At 37.5% G+C, this 17,350-nt stretch overlaps 1 protein-coding gene across 1 annotated transcript in view; it reads right to left on the minus strand.

The window, feature by feature from the left end:
- LOC134653418 (homeobox even-skipped homolog protein 1) overlaps positions 1 to 17,350 on the minus strand; it is a 42,146-nt gene that overhangs the window by 16,211 nt on the left and 8,585 nt on the right. The window contains exon 2 of the mRNA XM_063508780.1: positions 4,341 to 4,510. Coding sequence (XP_063364850.1) covers positions 4,341 to 4,510 — 170 coding nt within the window. The remainder of the gene's footprint in view (positions 1 to 4,340; positions 4,511 to 17,350) is intronic.

The following is a 17,350-nucleotide window of genomic DNA, read 5'->3' on the forward strand; positions in this document are numbered from 1 at the left end:
AAAATATATTTTTATCTTATCTTTTAAGTGGCAGCACAATTCCAACAAGCCCTCGAGCTTGGTTCTCTCCCACCTTCTTTAACAACTGGTGTCACCTTCCTGCTCTTCAAGTCCGGTAGTACCACGGAAGCAAAAAACTACAGACTCATCACATGCTTGCCTACACTCTACAAGCTCCTTACATCCATTTTGAGAGCAAATATCAATGCGCACATTGTCGCAAACAATATTTTGGCTTCCGCTCAAAATGGATGTAGGGTTGGGTCCCGTGGTACTAAAGAGCTCCTCCTCATAGACATGACCATATGCCAACAAATCCGGCGGAACAAGGGGGCCCTCTCAGCCGCTTGGATTGACTATAAGAAGGCCTATGATTCGGTGCCTCATTCATGGCTGGGGAGGGACTTAGAGCTGTATAAAGTTGATGCAGCTTTGAGAGTCTTCCTAAGCGCGTGTATGAGGCAGTGGACCACAGTCCTTCGTCAACCAGGAGGCGGGGATGACCGCTCTGGCCCGCAGGATTTTATGGAGCTACTGAAAACTACCGAAGTCTTCAGTAGTGCCATCAACATGGAGTTTGGTGTCGATAAATGTGTAATGTATTGTGTATGTGTGTTGTATGTGTGTGTAAATTCAACAAATTTACAACTCTCTGAAACAATGGCTTTCAGATCTATCTCTGAATCAGAAACCTATAAATACCTTGGTATGTCACAGTTTCTGGGTATTGAGGACGAGGGTATTAGACAGTCAGTGAAGAAGCGCTTTTTCAGTCGGCTCACAAAAGTCCTTAACAGTCTTTTGTCAGGAGGCAACAAAGTGCGTGCCTTCAACACCTGGGTAATGCCCCTACTCACATACTCCTTTGGCATACTAAGGTGGACTCAGACCGAACTGGACGCCCTAGATCGGAGGGTCCGATCACTGCTCACCATGCATCGCATGCTACACCCACGCTCGTCAGTTATGAGATTGTACATCCCACGGAAGTGTGGAGGCCGAGGCTTCCTAAACGCTAAGGATCTCCACAACCGCCAGGTGTACAATCTCAGGAATTATTTCCTTAACAACGAGTGTGGGATGCATCGTGTTGTGGTGGCAGTAGACAGGAACCTCACGCCGCTCTCCTTGGCAAACGAGAACTGGCGCAAACCTGTGGTACTAAGTACTGCGGATCGCAAGGCGGCATGGGAGAGTAAGGTGCTACACGGGCGGTTCTACAAGGCCCTCACGGGACCCGATGTGGACCTGCTCGGGTCGGTGAACTGGTTACGATTCGGGGACCTCTTCGGAGAAACCGAGGGTTTTGCCTGTGCAATTGCGGACGAAGTAATGATGACGAACAACTATCGGAAATATATCCTGAAGGACGGTACGGTCGACATTTGTGGGGCATGCCGCCGTCCCGGAGAGTCACTCAGGCATATCATTTCCGGTTGTTCTCATCTTGCTAACGGCGAGTACTTGCACAGACATAATCTGTGCAAGCTCGTAGCCAGGATTATTCACCAGCAACTTGCTCTTCTATATGGTCTTGTGGACCGCGAAGTACCGTACTACAAGTATTTACCTGCGCCTGTTGTCGAGAATGGTCGTGCCACGCTCTATTGGGATCGATCTATCATCACTGACAGGACTATTGTAGCCAATAAGCCTGACATTGTGATAATAGATCGATCGCAATGTCGGGCCGTGCTCGTTGACATCACCATCCCCCATGATGAGAATCTCGTGAAGGCCGAGAAGGACAAGTCCAGTAAGTACTTGGCTCACGAGATAACCGCCATGTGGGATGTTGATTCGACGATCATTGTCCCGATAGTCGTTTCAGTGAACGGTCTAATAGCGAAGAGTCTCGACCAACATCTTGAGAGACACTCGCTAGGTGGTTGGATCAAGGGCCAGGAGGCGCCAGATGCAGAAGGCGGTGATCTTGGAAACGGCGCGGATAGTCCGCCAGTTCCTCTCTCTGCGGCCCTGACCACCGGCAGCTTGGGCCTTGCCCCGCTGCTGGCGGCACCCTAGGTTAGGTTTTTTATAATGTGTTTATATGTATTTTTTATTGTTTTGTAAGTGTTTTTATATTTTACTTTTATATTCATATTATAAAAAACCTAACTTAAGATGAAAGATAAATAAAGTGAATAATAATAAAATGCTTTATTGCACACTACAAAAGAAATGTTACAAAAGTATGAACAGGTACAAAAATGTAGGTAACAACAGGCGGACTTATCGCTAAATAGCGATCTCTTCCAGACAACCTTCAGATAGTGAGACGGCGGAAAAGATTCAAGTTAACGGAAGTTAAATAAAGATGTTGGGAACTAATACCAACGGTCCCTGAGCGCGAGCGCCGCTGCACTGCACCGCATTCACCTCCGTTTAGATACCTACACTACACGCAAATTTAGTATAATTTTTATGTATACATAGATAAGTATCTCAAAAGACGTAGAAGATAAAAGGTCACAATAACTAAATAAAAAATTGATCTGTCGTGAAACTATCCAGTAGGTAGACAACTCATTCTGCATAGGATAATCCAATATTCAGTTATATCGTACTTATTGTAAATTCCTTTATTGTTTTAAATATTTACTTTCTGTACCTACTTGCGTTATGCTGAATAATGTTTTGAAGTAAATGCGTGTCTAAACTAAATGCGTGTAGGTATACCTACTTCAGCACGGTCCGCCGTGCGACACAAAACATTTTTTTAAATACAATTATTAGTTAAAAATGGTTGATAAGTTTATTATTCTATATAGTAGAAGTAGAGTTCTATATACATATTCACATGTATTTTTTTTTAGAGCAGATCCTTATAGTTTTAATTATGTAGAGGATTTAAAAAAAAAGGGTAAAGATTTTTTTTTAATTTTGAATTTCTCGATTTTTTTGTATGGGTGAGTGAAAGTTTAGTCACAGAAATGAATTCTCCATCCTCAAATTATACGAAAAAGACACCAAACTTGATATAGTTGCTAGATGTATGCAGATATAAAATTTAGAGTGAGGCGCGCCGGAGGCACTTTTCCCCCCCCTCCCCTGCCCACCTGCTGGGGGGGACCTCTCGGCAACCGGGCGAAATTAGCTCAGATCACCCCCAGGAACACCTGTTCCAAGCGGTTTGCTTTGTCTCCAAAATGCAAGGTCCCCTTAGAAAACGGGATCTTAGATCTAGTACTAATAAGGCCAATTTGGGAAGACCGTCTGTCAAGGTCTTTTGTCGCTTTTAATTCTTACGTTTGCACACATGAAGGAGTGAAGCTCTTCCTTTCTGACTGTATGTGAGCGACATAGGTATACTAATATTACGAGAATTCTTGTACTATGGCGGTTTTCCCTGTAATATTTTTTTTATGCCGAACGTCTTCACCACATTGACTTTATTTATTTTTTAATTATTCAGAAGTTTAATACAACTTAAACTGTCTGATAACATTATAAAGTTTTTGCTTTAAAGTCTTTAAACTGAGAAACCTTACACACTTGCTGTTTCGCCTGCGGCACTATTCCACCACGCCCAAGCAACTACATATCTACAGTTACCTGAATAAAGGTGCTCATTTGCCGTCTTCTCCGGGGCGGGCGCAGAGCACGAGGCTCTCGAAGGAGACGTAGGTGTGTTCCTCGCTTGTTGGGCCGTCTAAGTAAATAGTACCGGCGTCAGTATAGTTACCTACTCGTACTTGTGTAAAGTTTGTTCGATGCCGCCTCCTTGCAAGCGTAAGATACGATGCCGTCGTACGTGCCCCACGTGCTGTGGACCCAAAGCAGTCCCTATAGTAGCGATGTGAGTAAGGGTCTACAGTTATCTGTGTAAAGATTGTTCGATGCCGCCTCCTTGCGAGCTAGGACACGATGCCTTAGTAGGGGTGTACCCGTGTGCTGGTTACCAAACGCTGGAGATAGTGCCTTGAGTCGGGTCTGCAGTTACCTGTGTAAAGGTTGTTCGATGCCGTCTCTTCGCGGGCGTAGGACACGATGCCGTCGTAGGGGTGTACCCATGTGCTGGGGATCAAACGCTGGAGATATTGCCGACACTGCCGATGTGAGTAGGGGTCTGCAGTTACCTGTGTACAAAGGTTGTTCGATGCCGCCTCCTCGCGGGCGTAGGACACGATGCCGTCGTAGGGGTGTGCCCCGCGTGTTGGGGTACCAACGCTGGAGATAGTGCCGACGTGAGTACGGGTCTGGATTTACTTGTGTAAAGGTTGTTCGATGCCGTCTCCTCGCGGGCGTAGGACACGATGTTGTCACCCCTATGGGTGTACCCACGTGCTGGGGACCAAACGCTGGAGATAGTGCCGACGTGAGTACGGGTCTGGATTTACTTGTGTAAAGGTTGTTCGATGCCGTCTCCTCGCGGGCGTAGGACACGATGCCGTCGTAGGGGTGTGCCCCGCGTGTTGGGGTCCCAACGCGGGAGATAGTGCCGACGTCGCTCCTGATGTGCCGTTGTTCCCGCCGGGTTCCGGTTTTAACTTTTTGAAGGCGCCTTCAGCTGTAAATGATAAGTAATGATAACCATGCTTGTAAAGGGAATCAATATAGGTTTTCCATTCACTATCGTGCAGATGACTAGGCTCTAACTTTCAATTTCATAAAATTCATAAGTACCTATACCTAACAATGTCTGGTCGCCTAGAAACATTTCAAACATGGAGAAAGAATTTATATTGTAACGGGGTTATCAACCTGATGCGGATACGAACGATGCTCCGGTGTGTGAAAAAGACAGCGAAGTCCCGCTCTGTCACCGGAATGGTGAGCGGATCTGGATTTAATTTTTACTTTAAACCAGACAGTGCCAAAAAAGCTTGTTAAATATTATCGTAGAAATTGGTAGATTATAACTATGAACAACACAACACCCTTTATCTCATAAATTTCGACTTCACAGTGTTAAAAATAAGGTGTTTTGAAAATATTGCCCGGAGTAGGAGTTTAATTTATTTTTAATTAAATGCGTCAATATAAAATATCTTCTACGTATTTAAAGAAAGTGTACCAACGGTGTCTCTAAAGTGTTTCTAACCTAAACAATATAGCTAACCTAACCGGTTTACCTATAAAACAAGCTTGAATCCTAAACACCTGTAGAGAGTATTATACAGTATACAGACAATCACGTTCACTCAGTCAAAGAAAGGTTTCTTATTTGCATAGGATCGATGGTTGGGCTAGGTCAAGTGCGCGCGTAATTGCGCCGCCTGGCTAAGTAATGCGGTTAAGTAATCCTGCCGGGAATTAGCATAAAACCGTGCCGTGTAGGGCAACTGGACCGGATTGGTGTGTGCGGAAAAATGAGTCATTTTTCGGGAACGTACAGACAAAGAATTTAATTTCCATACCTTTTCGTACCTTGCCACAGTGACAATCAATATGAAAGTCGCTAGGGACTTCATACCTACTATTGTCACTGTGACGAGGTACGAAATGGTAGGTACTGAAATTAAATTCCTTGACCGTACAGACGTCGATGAATCAGAAATGTATTTTGTGGAAATGACCAAAAACTTCATTTTAGGGAAATACTGTTTACATTGAATTTTGATAAATGTACTGCCTAACGTTATAATTTTAATTTCCAATTACAGGACTTGGGATAGAGCTTTAAAATGTGCAAATATGAAGTGAAAAGTAAACAACAACCGTTCTAAAACTTATTTGGGCGTTTTCTAAAATAAATATTGAAACCCTGATTCTTTCAAATCTGGACGTTCTTGGGCTTATTCTACTCAGAATCGATAGCATTCTCCATCCCGGGATTAAAAAATATGTCCCAAAATGTCCAATCCATTACGTCACGTTTTAGTATGAAAAAAAAATCACTTGTATGTGCGTGACGTAGTGGAACGTAAAATTTTCATACAATTTTTTGGAACATTTTATTTTATCATCAGAATTGAATATGCTAGTGATTCAGAGTTGAAAGAACCCAAAAACACCAGGATCTGTGAGAATCAGGTTTTCGATATTTATTTTAGAAAACGCCCATTTGACAATAGTGAAACAAAGAATGTATTTTCTGGGTACCTACCTATAGATGTATTCTTCATGAAATTAGAACAATTACTTACTAAAATCTCGCTAGAGCGTAATAGAAAGATTGTCATATGTGGCGATTTTAATATCGATAGATTAAGAGATGACCTTGAAATGGGAAAAGAGTTTGAAAGACTATTGAACTGTTTTAACTTTAAACTAGAAATAAACGAACCAACAAGAATAACGGCGCGTTCTAAAACTTGTATTGATAATATTGCCATAAATTTCCAAAATAATAATAACAAGGCTGTTGTCCATCATTTACAAATCTCAGATCACTCTGCGCAAGTCATAGATATTCCGGTAAAACCTATTGTAGAGCACAAATACTGGTATGTCTGGAAACGTAATATGTCAGCTGAAAACAGGAAAAAATTCCATGACTGAAAGCATTAACAGTTCATTTAGGGCTTACCACGAATTAGTCACTCTGTTTTTCGGTCTTTGTTTCCCTTTGAGTAAAGTAAAGATAAAAGCTACAGTAACGAAATCATGGATAACACGTGGTATCAGAGCAGCGTCTAAAACGAAACGTAAGCTGCATCAGCTCTACACAACAAAACCTACTATACAAAATAAAATCAAGTACAAAAACTATTCTAAATGTTTAAAAAAAATAATACGTTACAGCCAGAAAAAAACAAATGAACAACATATTACCCATGCGGACAACGTAGCCAAAGCCACTTGGGGTCTTATTAACCAGTCATTTGGTATCAAGCAGCCAAAGAACATACTTAGTAAAATTATGTTTAAAGATAAGCTCACAGAAGATCCAAAGGTAATGGCTAATATGTTTAACGAGCAATTTATACAAGTAGTGGAAAATAATAATAACTTAATGCCTAATTCTAAACTAAATGTTGAAAACTCAATATTTCTGAAACCTACCGATGTGAGCGAAATAAGCAGAATAATTAAAGCACTAAAGAACACGGGTTCAACAGGGTATGATGAATTGCCAACACGCCTTCTTAAAGATAACTGCACTGCCTTGGCCCCACCTTTAACTTTTATTATAAATCAGTCCATAGATCAAGGTATATTTCCGGAGCAGTTAAAAATTACAATAACCAAACCTGTTTTCAAAAAGGGCGATCGTCAGGATTCTGATAATTATAGGCCTATAGCATTGATACCAATCCTGGCTAAAGTCTTTGAAAAGGTCTTATATAATAGAACAATTTCTTTTTTCAATAAATATGACATATTAGCAAAGAGTCAATTTGGCTTTAGTAAAGGTAAAACAACTGTTATGGCAATTTATGAGGTATTAAAAATCATCATGGCTTGTAGAGATAAAAATATCCCAGTGATGACAGTTTTTATGGACATGTCAAAAGCTTTTGACAGAGTATCACATGAGATACTACTGTCTAAGTTATACAGACTAGGAATAAGAGGTAATGCACACAAATGGTACAAATCTTATTTGCTGGACCGACTGCAGTGCACTGAAATAGCTAACTTCTAATTCTTCTTCTAAAACAAAAACAGTAGTGACTTATAGATCCAATTTCGGTAATGTCAGATATGGGGTACCACAGGGAAGCATCTTAGGACCGCTTCTTTTCTTAGTATATATTAATGATTTACCTGAAGTCACCAAGCATAAAATTGTACTGTTTGCTGACGACTGTTCTCTGGTTATAAGAGGTGATGACCCTATGTCTTATGAGTCTGAAGCCAATCTAGCATTCAACAATATAATTACATGGTTGGAAAATAACAACCTTAAAATTAATGTTACAAAAACAAAATTTATCGAGTTTTATGCGCCCCAAGGTAAACCCAAATGTGTTAGACTACTGTGCAATGAAAACTGTAATCAACAGATAGAACAAGTCTCTTCTATTCGTTTCTTAGGAGTTACTGTGGATTGTCATAATGATTGGAAACAACATACTGAAAATCTTATTGATAAGTTGAGCCGCTTTGTTTTTGCACTTAAGCGACTAAAATCCATCACATCTCAAAAAACCGCCCTTCTGGCTTTTCATGGATACGTGATGTCAAATCTTAGGTATGGCCTAATATTATGGGGCAACAGTACAAACGTTTCAAAAGTATTTCTTCTCCAAAAAAAATGCTTGCGCGCACTCTACGGGGCTCAACAAATTGACTCGTGTCGACCAATTTTTAAAAAATTGAACATATTAACACTTCATTCCCTCTACATTTATGAAGCGAGTCTATTTGTTAAAAATAACATAAGCTCATTTTGTAGCTTTGCTTCAACCTCAAGATATAATACCAGACATGGTTTAAACTTACATTATCCGGGAACAACCTCTGCCCTTGTTAATAAAAATATAGTATTTATGTGCACAAAAATTTATAACTATCTCCCTAACGAATTGAAGGAATTAGACTTACCACAATTCAAATCCAAATTATTTAGATGGTGTTTAGAAAAAATGTACTACAGCAATTCGGAACACTGCCATTTCGCAATGAAGCAATAACGTAAATATAGATATAATAAGTTCTGTAAATATAGTTGTAAGGTTATTTAATTTGTATGTCTGTAATAGGCTGAAAATGGAGACACTGACTATAGAATAAGATCATTTATGTATACCCATTTCTTTACAAATAAATATATTTCATTTCATTTTCATTTCATAAAAAACTTTTAACTTCTAACTTATAAATATTGATTAAAAACTTTATAACTGATTAACAGAAAAAGTGAAACACTTCTGCAAAAAGAAAGAAAATCTGTCTTGCAGTAAGTACCTATGGGTTCTACTACTCTTATTACACTTGCTAAGTTTTTATGCGTCGTGTTCGTAACTATTTTTATTAACATAATGTTATTGAATTATGTTTACAATGTGTTTAATGCATGAATCTAGTATATTAAACTGAATTGGGCATGAGTGGTGGGGATAACTGACAGAACGGGATAGTCTTATGTATCTTTCAGTAGGAGTAGCAGCGAAAGCGCTATTATTGTTTGTCCTTGTCACAGTCTCACATTTTTTTTTATTCCCCACCTTAAATTAGTAGTATGGATTATGGTGGGCAACAAATAAATTCGACCAATCATAGCGTCGCATTGCGTATGTTTTGTCCCTCACGGAGGCACGCGTAGACCACTTCTATAGGATGCTACCTTAATTCTAATGGAATCCCTCAATCAAATCTTCATCAATTTTACGGATTGGACCAAAAACGGTTATATCGATGTTTTACATCAAATCCATGTCACATTTGTAATAAATTCACGATTGAGGTCGCTCGGTCAGTGCCATCAATATTATACCTATAGCAGTCGTTTCTAATTGTGTTGCCACATGGATGTCAGCTTCAAAGGTTAAACGTTTCCCTGAAAAATCCCCATATTGGCGACATAATCGGTTTAGCTTCGGTTTCTCTGAGCTACGAATTAAGAGGGGGAGATTTTAAAAGCACCGTTGGAGGTCGGTTTAGCAAGTATTCATGCATTCCCTTTGACGGTGTCCCAGCTACTTACTAATTAACAGGCAGCTAAGTGTTTGCGTCCGCGGTAAACGGGCCTTTTAACGTTTAAAAGGCTTTTTTTAGCCGCTTTCTACGTTTTAGGCGCTTTGACGTCGAATATGGTTGTGACATTTTTGCATTTTATCCATTAGAGATTTTTAGATTTTGTTTCGGGCTCGGCGGTATTTCGTCGTTTTTTATAACGTCGTAATTATGTCGAACAAACGAGAAAAACCGATAATTAAACGGTACGAGTAAGTAAGTAAGCTGTAAAAAAGTAAGATGAATCCAGTTCCAGTGATCACATGATTGATTGTGGTGATCAGATTGAATACATTTAACCAATTTTTTATTATTTTCGTCACGGAAATAATTCAAAATAAAAAAATATAAATTTCTAAACACTCCATAAGCCTTTCTTAACTGACAATATAACGTCCATGAAATTCCAAAGTCATAGATAAATAAATAATAAATAAAGCGAAAATTGAAAACGAGGGTGGTTCGTTTCGTAGTGACAAAGTCAAGAGTGTTCACCGTTCACAGAATGGAAACATTTGTTCGGAGGCGTAACAGATTCAGTGCAACGTGTCATTAGGGCGCTGATCCCTAATTATGACGATTGACAGGGCGCCATCTGCGGTGTCGGGTCGCTAAACACCGGCTTTGGTGAAAGTTGAGATGTTTCAATGTTTCTAGTATATTTTCATAGTTTTTTATGGTGGTAAATTTCACTCAAAGCTTTTGTACTCGTAGATCCTTAATAATTTATTCTAAAATGTAATTGTTTTATTGGGTGACTTCTGTTAGACAAATCAATTGAAGTGTAGACGAGTTAGGCGTTAAGAGCCAACAGGAGTGGTCATTTCTCCATACAAACGTACTCGACTGTTTCCTACGTGGGTTTTGAAGCTAGAGCAATGATTTTTTCAACACAGATTAATATTGTCAATATCTGTGTCGGACCGTTTTGCTTTTTGATATTTTTGTTTTTTAAGGCGCTATCTGAGCCCTTCAAAAATGGCCAAAATGGCCTAATTGACTATGCCGCAATGAGAGGCGTGGTATTCAAAACTGATATCAATTAGCCAAAAAAGCAAAACGGTCCGACACAGATAATTTCATAATAAAATAAATAAATAAAAATAAAATAAATAATAATAATTTACATTTCCAAATTTGGTTACGATTGGTTAAGTTTTGGAGGAGGAAACAGTCGAGTACGAAACCTCGATTATTGAGATTTTTACGCCGGATTTTTCGCCTTGTCCTTATCACACTAGTTTTAGGAGCCACTTCCGTTAGCGAGACGATATATTTAAATCTCAGCTCCTGTTTCGTCTTAAATATGGAGCATTTTTCTCTTCTCCACATTGACCGTACCTATTATAATGTGATGCTACCAGAGACCAGAACTACTTACATTGTTAAAAGTATCTAACAGAGAAGTCCTTTCAGTAGGACGGTGATAAGATGACTGTGTAATGTGAATGTCAGTAATTATGAATTTATCATTTTAAAAAGTAATTAACTTGGTGATCACATGAAATACAAATAATTATTATCAGCTTCTAGGTGATCCATATATTTTTATAGTTGGCACAAGGTCGATTCTTAACATTAAAAAACTTCCATACTGCACCATTACACACTCAACAATTAAAGTACCCTTAAAATGTTCAACTATTTCACGTCGGACGACTAATTTCAAAACATCCTATTTCATATCCTGCTTCTCTTCTAAATTCAACCTTGTGTTTATCAGAATTTAGTCTACTATCGGAGACACGAAAAAAAGTACCTTTAAAAAATCTGTCGTCATTTGCACTAGATTCCGCTCAACATGAATCGCAATCAAAATACAATCGCAGAGGCACCCCGGGCGCTCGGGCCCCCGCCGGCCCCGGGGGTCCATATGTTATCACATGTTAATAGATTTGTAATCGGCGCAAATGCCACAAATCCCCGTCATTGGGATGCTGTGATGATAAAGAAGTGCGATAATAAGCTTGAATTGAAGTTTCAATCAGTTGGGTTTTCAACGACACTGAAGTCATTTCACTGATGTTGGACTTTTATTAGGTACATACCTATTAGGTTAACAATTTAAATGCTTTTTCACCACACCGACTGGTAAAAGCTCTCTTTAAATATTTAATAACATTCATTTAGATTTGATTTTGGTTGAGATCTTACAGTTAACATTTTCTTCGGGTTGGTGTGGTGAAAAATTTTGTGTTTCACTCGGGGGCAAATTTTGTTTAACTGTCGTGCTTTGAAAACTTCGCAACGCCCAAGATTCCATTTTTCAATTTCTTTTGCTTGCTCGGGTATCAATATTAGCACGAGCGGTTAAACAACAACTAACTATTGGTACAAAAACTAAAGGCTTTCATAAAAATAAAAATATAGGGGTAGATTATAATTAAAATTTTGCGTTTAGTACGTTGCGACAGTAAAAGTGGTAAAAACACGTTCTGCACGGCACGGGGTCGATTGTATTGACCCCGTATAACAAAGCGAAGAAGACGATAGTCACAGCATAATTTTTATGAAATTATTCTTGATTAGATTAAGTTATTGCTGACTAGTGGGATATTGCTCAAGGTAAGAAAAAGAGAGGGAGGTATCCAGCAGTGTACTCTCTAGGCCCTTAAATAAAAAAGAAATACATATTATAGTATTTTATGCAACCGTTGTTTAAGAGAGGTCAAAAATGGGAGTGGCGTGAGTAATAAAGACGCCACGAGTATTTTTTGACTCAGTTAAACAACGTTGCATACAATACTTTTTCTACGACCAAGCACTTACTTTGAAATAAAATTGTAAATTTAACAAATATTTTTCATTCAAGAAGTAGCGATAATGGAGGGTACGGGCGGAAAAAGAATGAATAAAGTTAAAAAAACATGTCTATGGTTCACTTATTTATCAGAGATGACATTTAAAATCTATTTCATTCAATATTTTTTAAGTGGTCATTACACGAAGTATAGAAAAAGTGCCAAAAATATACTGCGTGTATGCACAAATGCTTTTTGGGGAATAGTCTAAAGACTTGTTTCGACACTTTTGACAACTATAAGGTAGGGTTTTAAAGGTGTGTGCACGACCCTTTAAATGACAAATAAAAGTACAGGAGTAGAAAAATAATGTTATCACACCAATTTTCGTGTTCCTTTTTTGTAATCAAAATAGTCCAAATACCTTGGTGCAAAAAGTGAACATATTTTGTCAGCCAGCTGATTCCAAAGGGTGCTTTGATGTGTATAATTACAATAGATTTAGCGGATTGTCGCCCGGTGCGGTGCGTAGGGCGCACAATCGCCACTCCATTATGTCGAGTGGGTGCTAAGTATGGGATTTATTATGCGAATATTGGGGGCTTTTAGTTACAGTTAATACAAGTAGGTAAGAGAGTTAAAAAAAATGGGATCTAGATTTTAAAAAGTAGCACTTCTTCTGTGTCTTATTAAATGGGAAAATCATTGATTAAAAACAAATAAAATACTTAATTTACAGGGATTTCACTGACCACATGGATTAAGTTTCACGTGAATGTTTCCTAAAAGAAATGTAAAGCTATCTTTGATATAAAATCTTAATTTACATTAATTTGTGTCGTAAAATATATTTAGATATTACGAGTAAGAAAAGAACTGTTTGGTATATGATTTTACACAACAAATAGGAATAATAGACGCTTTTAAAATAATCCTTCTTGCAAAAGAATAGCCACAAGGAAAGCAGATGGACCAGCAACTGACCAGTCCATTTAGTCATGGCTCGATTGATTTACCGACACACGCCTATCCAAAAAAATAGGATCAACTAATCCATTACAAGGGAACCCTTCTGCGTACACGCACGCAGGTGAACCGCGCACGCGTCTGGCACGCGCCGGGAATTAGCGCACATTTATATTTTGCAAGTCAATATAACATTAATATTTTTGAAATAGAGATAAGAGTAATTTATTTTTTAAGTGTTTGTATCACAAATTACAATGATTTTCGAACAGGTACCCTTTGTTATTTGGGTTGATGAATACCTTAATCACGGTAAATAACAGAATTTTAGTTGGTTCCTGTGATAAATATGATAGGCTTGGTTTGTTACCACTTCCGTTGTATCATGGTATAATAATATACTCCGCCTGGTACTCTCTTCCGAGATTCGCGAATGACCTAACTGTCACTTGCCTACGTCATCATGCTGTTTACAGGTTCTCAAACTTTAAAATGTGGGAGAATTTTAACCAACGGTGAAAATTATTTTAACGGCATTAATTTCAAGTTATTCATGTAGAAACATAGCACAATAAAACAAATCTAAACTGCACCTTTCACTCCTACTCTTACAGTTCCGAATAGAGCAGCCAACCATTTTCGTAACAAAACATTAATTACCAAGCTTACGACGTAAAAAGTTTGGAAAACACTGCGACTGCTGACACTGAGCGAGAAGGAAATAACAATTAACACGCGTTCGACAAGGATGACGGCCAGGGACAAAATGGCGGATTGTCAAATGTGACAGCGCTATCCTGTGTTGCCAGTAGTGTAAACAGAATTACCCGAACGTCTGAAATTTCTTTCGTGAATCGGAAGATATTGCTAACGAATAATTAAAAATGACGTGTTATTGTAAAATTTAAGACAAAATACATATAAATGAAAATTATAAAATTATAAAGAAATATTTTAACTTATTAACCATAGATATAATGTACCCATGTAACATGTTATGTTGAAATAAAGTGGCAATGTTATTGTGACGTAGGCAAGTGACACTCTGGGAAGAGAAGACCATCGTTGTATCAATGGCTAAACAACTACAATTTCTATAGGTAGCACAAATGAATTCTTGGACATGAAATTTAATTAATTAGACTTGACTTGTATAACATATTATAAATAGAGACATTATTTGTACATGTTTTGCATGATAGTTTATAAGTTTTGTACATATGTTGCATACTATTTATGGTTATACATGAAACCTACCACCTATCGCATGGACACCGATGTACCTGGTAATGTTTATCGCAAATAAAAGATTCTTATTCTTAAAAAAACCTCATGGTCCCGAGATATGGAAAGACATATTCTAATATTATTATTATATAACTAAAGATACTCGTAAAATATAGGTACCATTGCAGTCGAACAAATACAGCTAGATAACATAATGCATGGTGCAGTGCATCATAAAATAATGATGGGCCATTAACACAATTATCTGAGTAATTCCGACTAAAAATGGAATCGATTTGCTAAACGATCTTTGTTAATTATATTCATCGAATGATTAAACCGGAAAGACATAACGTTTAAATGGTCATTATCATTAAATTATGTTAGTTTGCCTTGTGATTTTGTCAGCGGTAACTGTGGTAGTGCGCGCGAAATGTCTGGTTAATTTATTATCGTGCAATTGAGTTACCTGAACAAAATGTGGAGTTTATTTAGATATGCTTTTATATCTGTTGTTTTAGGTGAGTACCTAGTTTATTCTACTAGACTTATGTCGACCGGGATATGAACCGTGATTACCTTTTGTGTTGTTATTGGAAGCTCGAAAAGAATACAAAAGGTAATCACTGTGTTCATACCTAGTTTATATTTTTTATTATGCCTTACTAATCTTGGGATATTTAATGATACCTATAGTAGAGAGAAAATAGGTCAGTGTTCGAGAGAAGTTTTAAAATGTAGGTATTTAATAGTATTTATGCAGTGTTTTACCAAAAAGTGTGTTTCGACTGATATAGGCGTGTACAAAGTGCAAGTAAGTTTGTTATTTGGTCAAGTTGATGGTTGATTTTTGTACAAAACCTCTTAGCTTTGTATAATTTGTACTGATCATTTATTTTATATTTTTATAGGTATTGCTTTTCGAACTTTTGTGCAAAGTAGGTAGGTATTCAAAAATCATTACTTATTGGTAATGATACTAATGATTCATTAGTATCATTACATTCATTACCAATAAGGAAAATAATATTATTTATAAAGACGTCAAATTGATTGTCTACAGGATGTTTGGTGTCCACGACTACATCACAGGCGCAGCTACTCGGCTCGCTTCTCGGAGATAACCAAAATAGTAACAACAACAATCCCAACATACCACTTATCGGTGCCCTAGGCCTAGGATCAAACAATAACCAACAAAGTCCATTTAATAGTAACCACAATCAATATTCAAATAATTACTCTAACAATAATAATGCAAATAATAGAAATTTACTATCAGCGCTAGGAGGCACGGCAAATGTTAACAAACCGAACACCAACAACTTAAATAGTTATCCGAACACAGGCCAAACCAATCCGAACAATAATGTAAACAACATAAAGAACCAAATGAAAGAAGCCAAGAAAGTATTAGAAAGGTTGAATAGGTTGAAAGAACAGCAAAAGTTGGAAAAAGAAAAAGAAAACCAAGGACAAGCGAATACGGGCAGTGATAATGCAAAAATAGATAATAGGGACAACAAAAATATAAATATAAACGATGCCCAACAGAAAACTGGTATTCTGAAGTCATTAACAAAGAAAAAGTTTTACTTTATGGTGATGCCAGTTGTGCCAGAAAATGAAGCGGTAAAATATAAGCAAACTGTGTATTATGAGGAGTGAAGACTGAGGTTTTTAACTGATAATAATATTTTGGTCAAAGTTAATATGTTAAAACCTTCAATTTAGATATTCGCTTACTATCAACTGAGTAATCTGAGTATATCCGAAAGCGACTACTGGTTCGTAAAGAAAAACATCTGTCTCAGACGAAGATAAGACGTCAGAAACTCAGCAACGCATCTATTTATTTTTTTGTAGGATTATGTGATCTACACCAAATCTTCTAACATAATTTTATGAAATTCAGCGAAGAAACATATCAAAATTATTTCAATTTAAAAGAAATATCATGTCCAAACAAAAATAAATATGTAACTATTTAATGTAAACCAATTGTCACATCAATTTGTGTGCATGTGTTACCTATAGTACTTACTTACCTATACATTACTCTTTGGTATGTAGTTAAAATTTTGGAAATTGTTGTAAATCGGTTTTTGGCAGTAAATTGTAACAAAACAATTTGAGTAAGTATTTGAAAAAATGCAATAATCAAGTTTAATGAGTCATGATTTATTTTTATTAATGTGTTTATGATTATTTTTTATAATATACCAGCCAGCCTATTATGGATAGCTTTATCCATCTTTATCCACGTGATAAAATAACTGTCACTGTTTAACACCGTGGGAAAGAAAGTGACGGACACCGTTTTATCACGCTGTCACGTAGACAAGAACGACCATCATATCCGTACTGATCCTAAATACGTAGGTCACTCGATAAGTTTTGAGATGCTCGAAATTCGAAAATGGAACGCACCTGAATTATATGTTTTTAAAAAGCAAATTTATTTAAAAATAGAACACAAGTTGCCGATTCGCTCCAATTTAAAAAATGAATATGTTACAGTCATTTTCCTAAAACGGTTCCCGCGTTTTTTCTTTGAAACGATGGAGCTTATTAACCGCGAACATTTGCGTGCTTTGATATTTTATGATTTTAAATTTGGTTTATCTGAACAATTGTGTTTGCAACGATTGCAGTCAGCGTTAGGAGATTCTGCTCCTTCACGGGCAACAGTTTTTAGATGGTTCAACGAATTTAAAAGGGGTAAAACCAACCTCGAAGATGACCACCGAAGTGGTCGCCCGCAAACAGCAGTAACTGCAGAAAACGTGTGGACTACTGAAATGTTGGTGCGAGAAGATCCACGAATAACAACATACAAGGACATAGAGAAT

The sequence above is a fragment of the Cydia amplana genome, chromosome 13, assembly GCF_948474715.1.
Source record: "Cydia amplana chromosome 13, ilCydAmpl1.1, whole genome shotgun sequence".
Lineage (NCBI taxonomy): Eukaryota > Metazoa > Arthropoda > Insecta > Lepidoptera > Tortricidae > Cydia > Cydia amplana.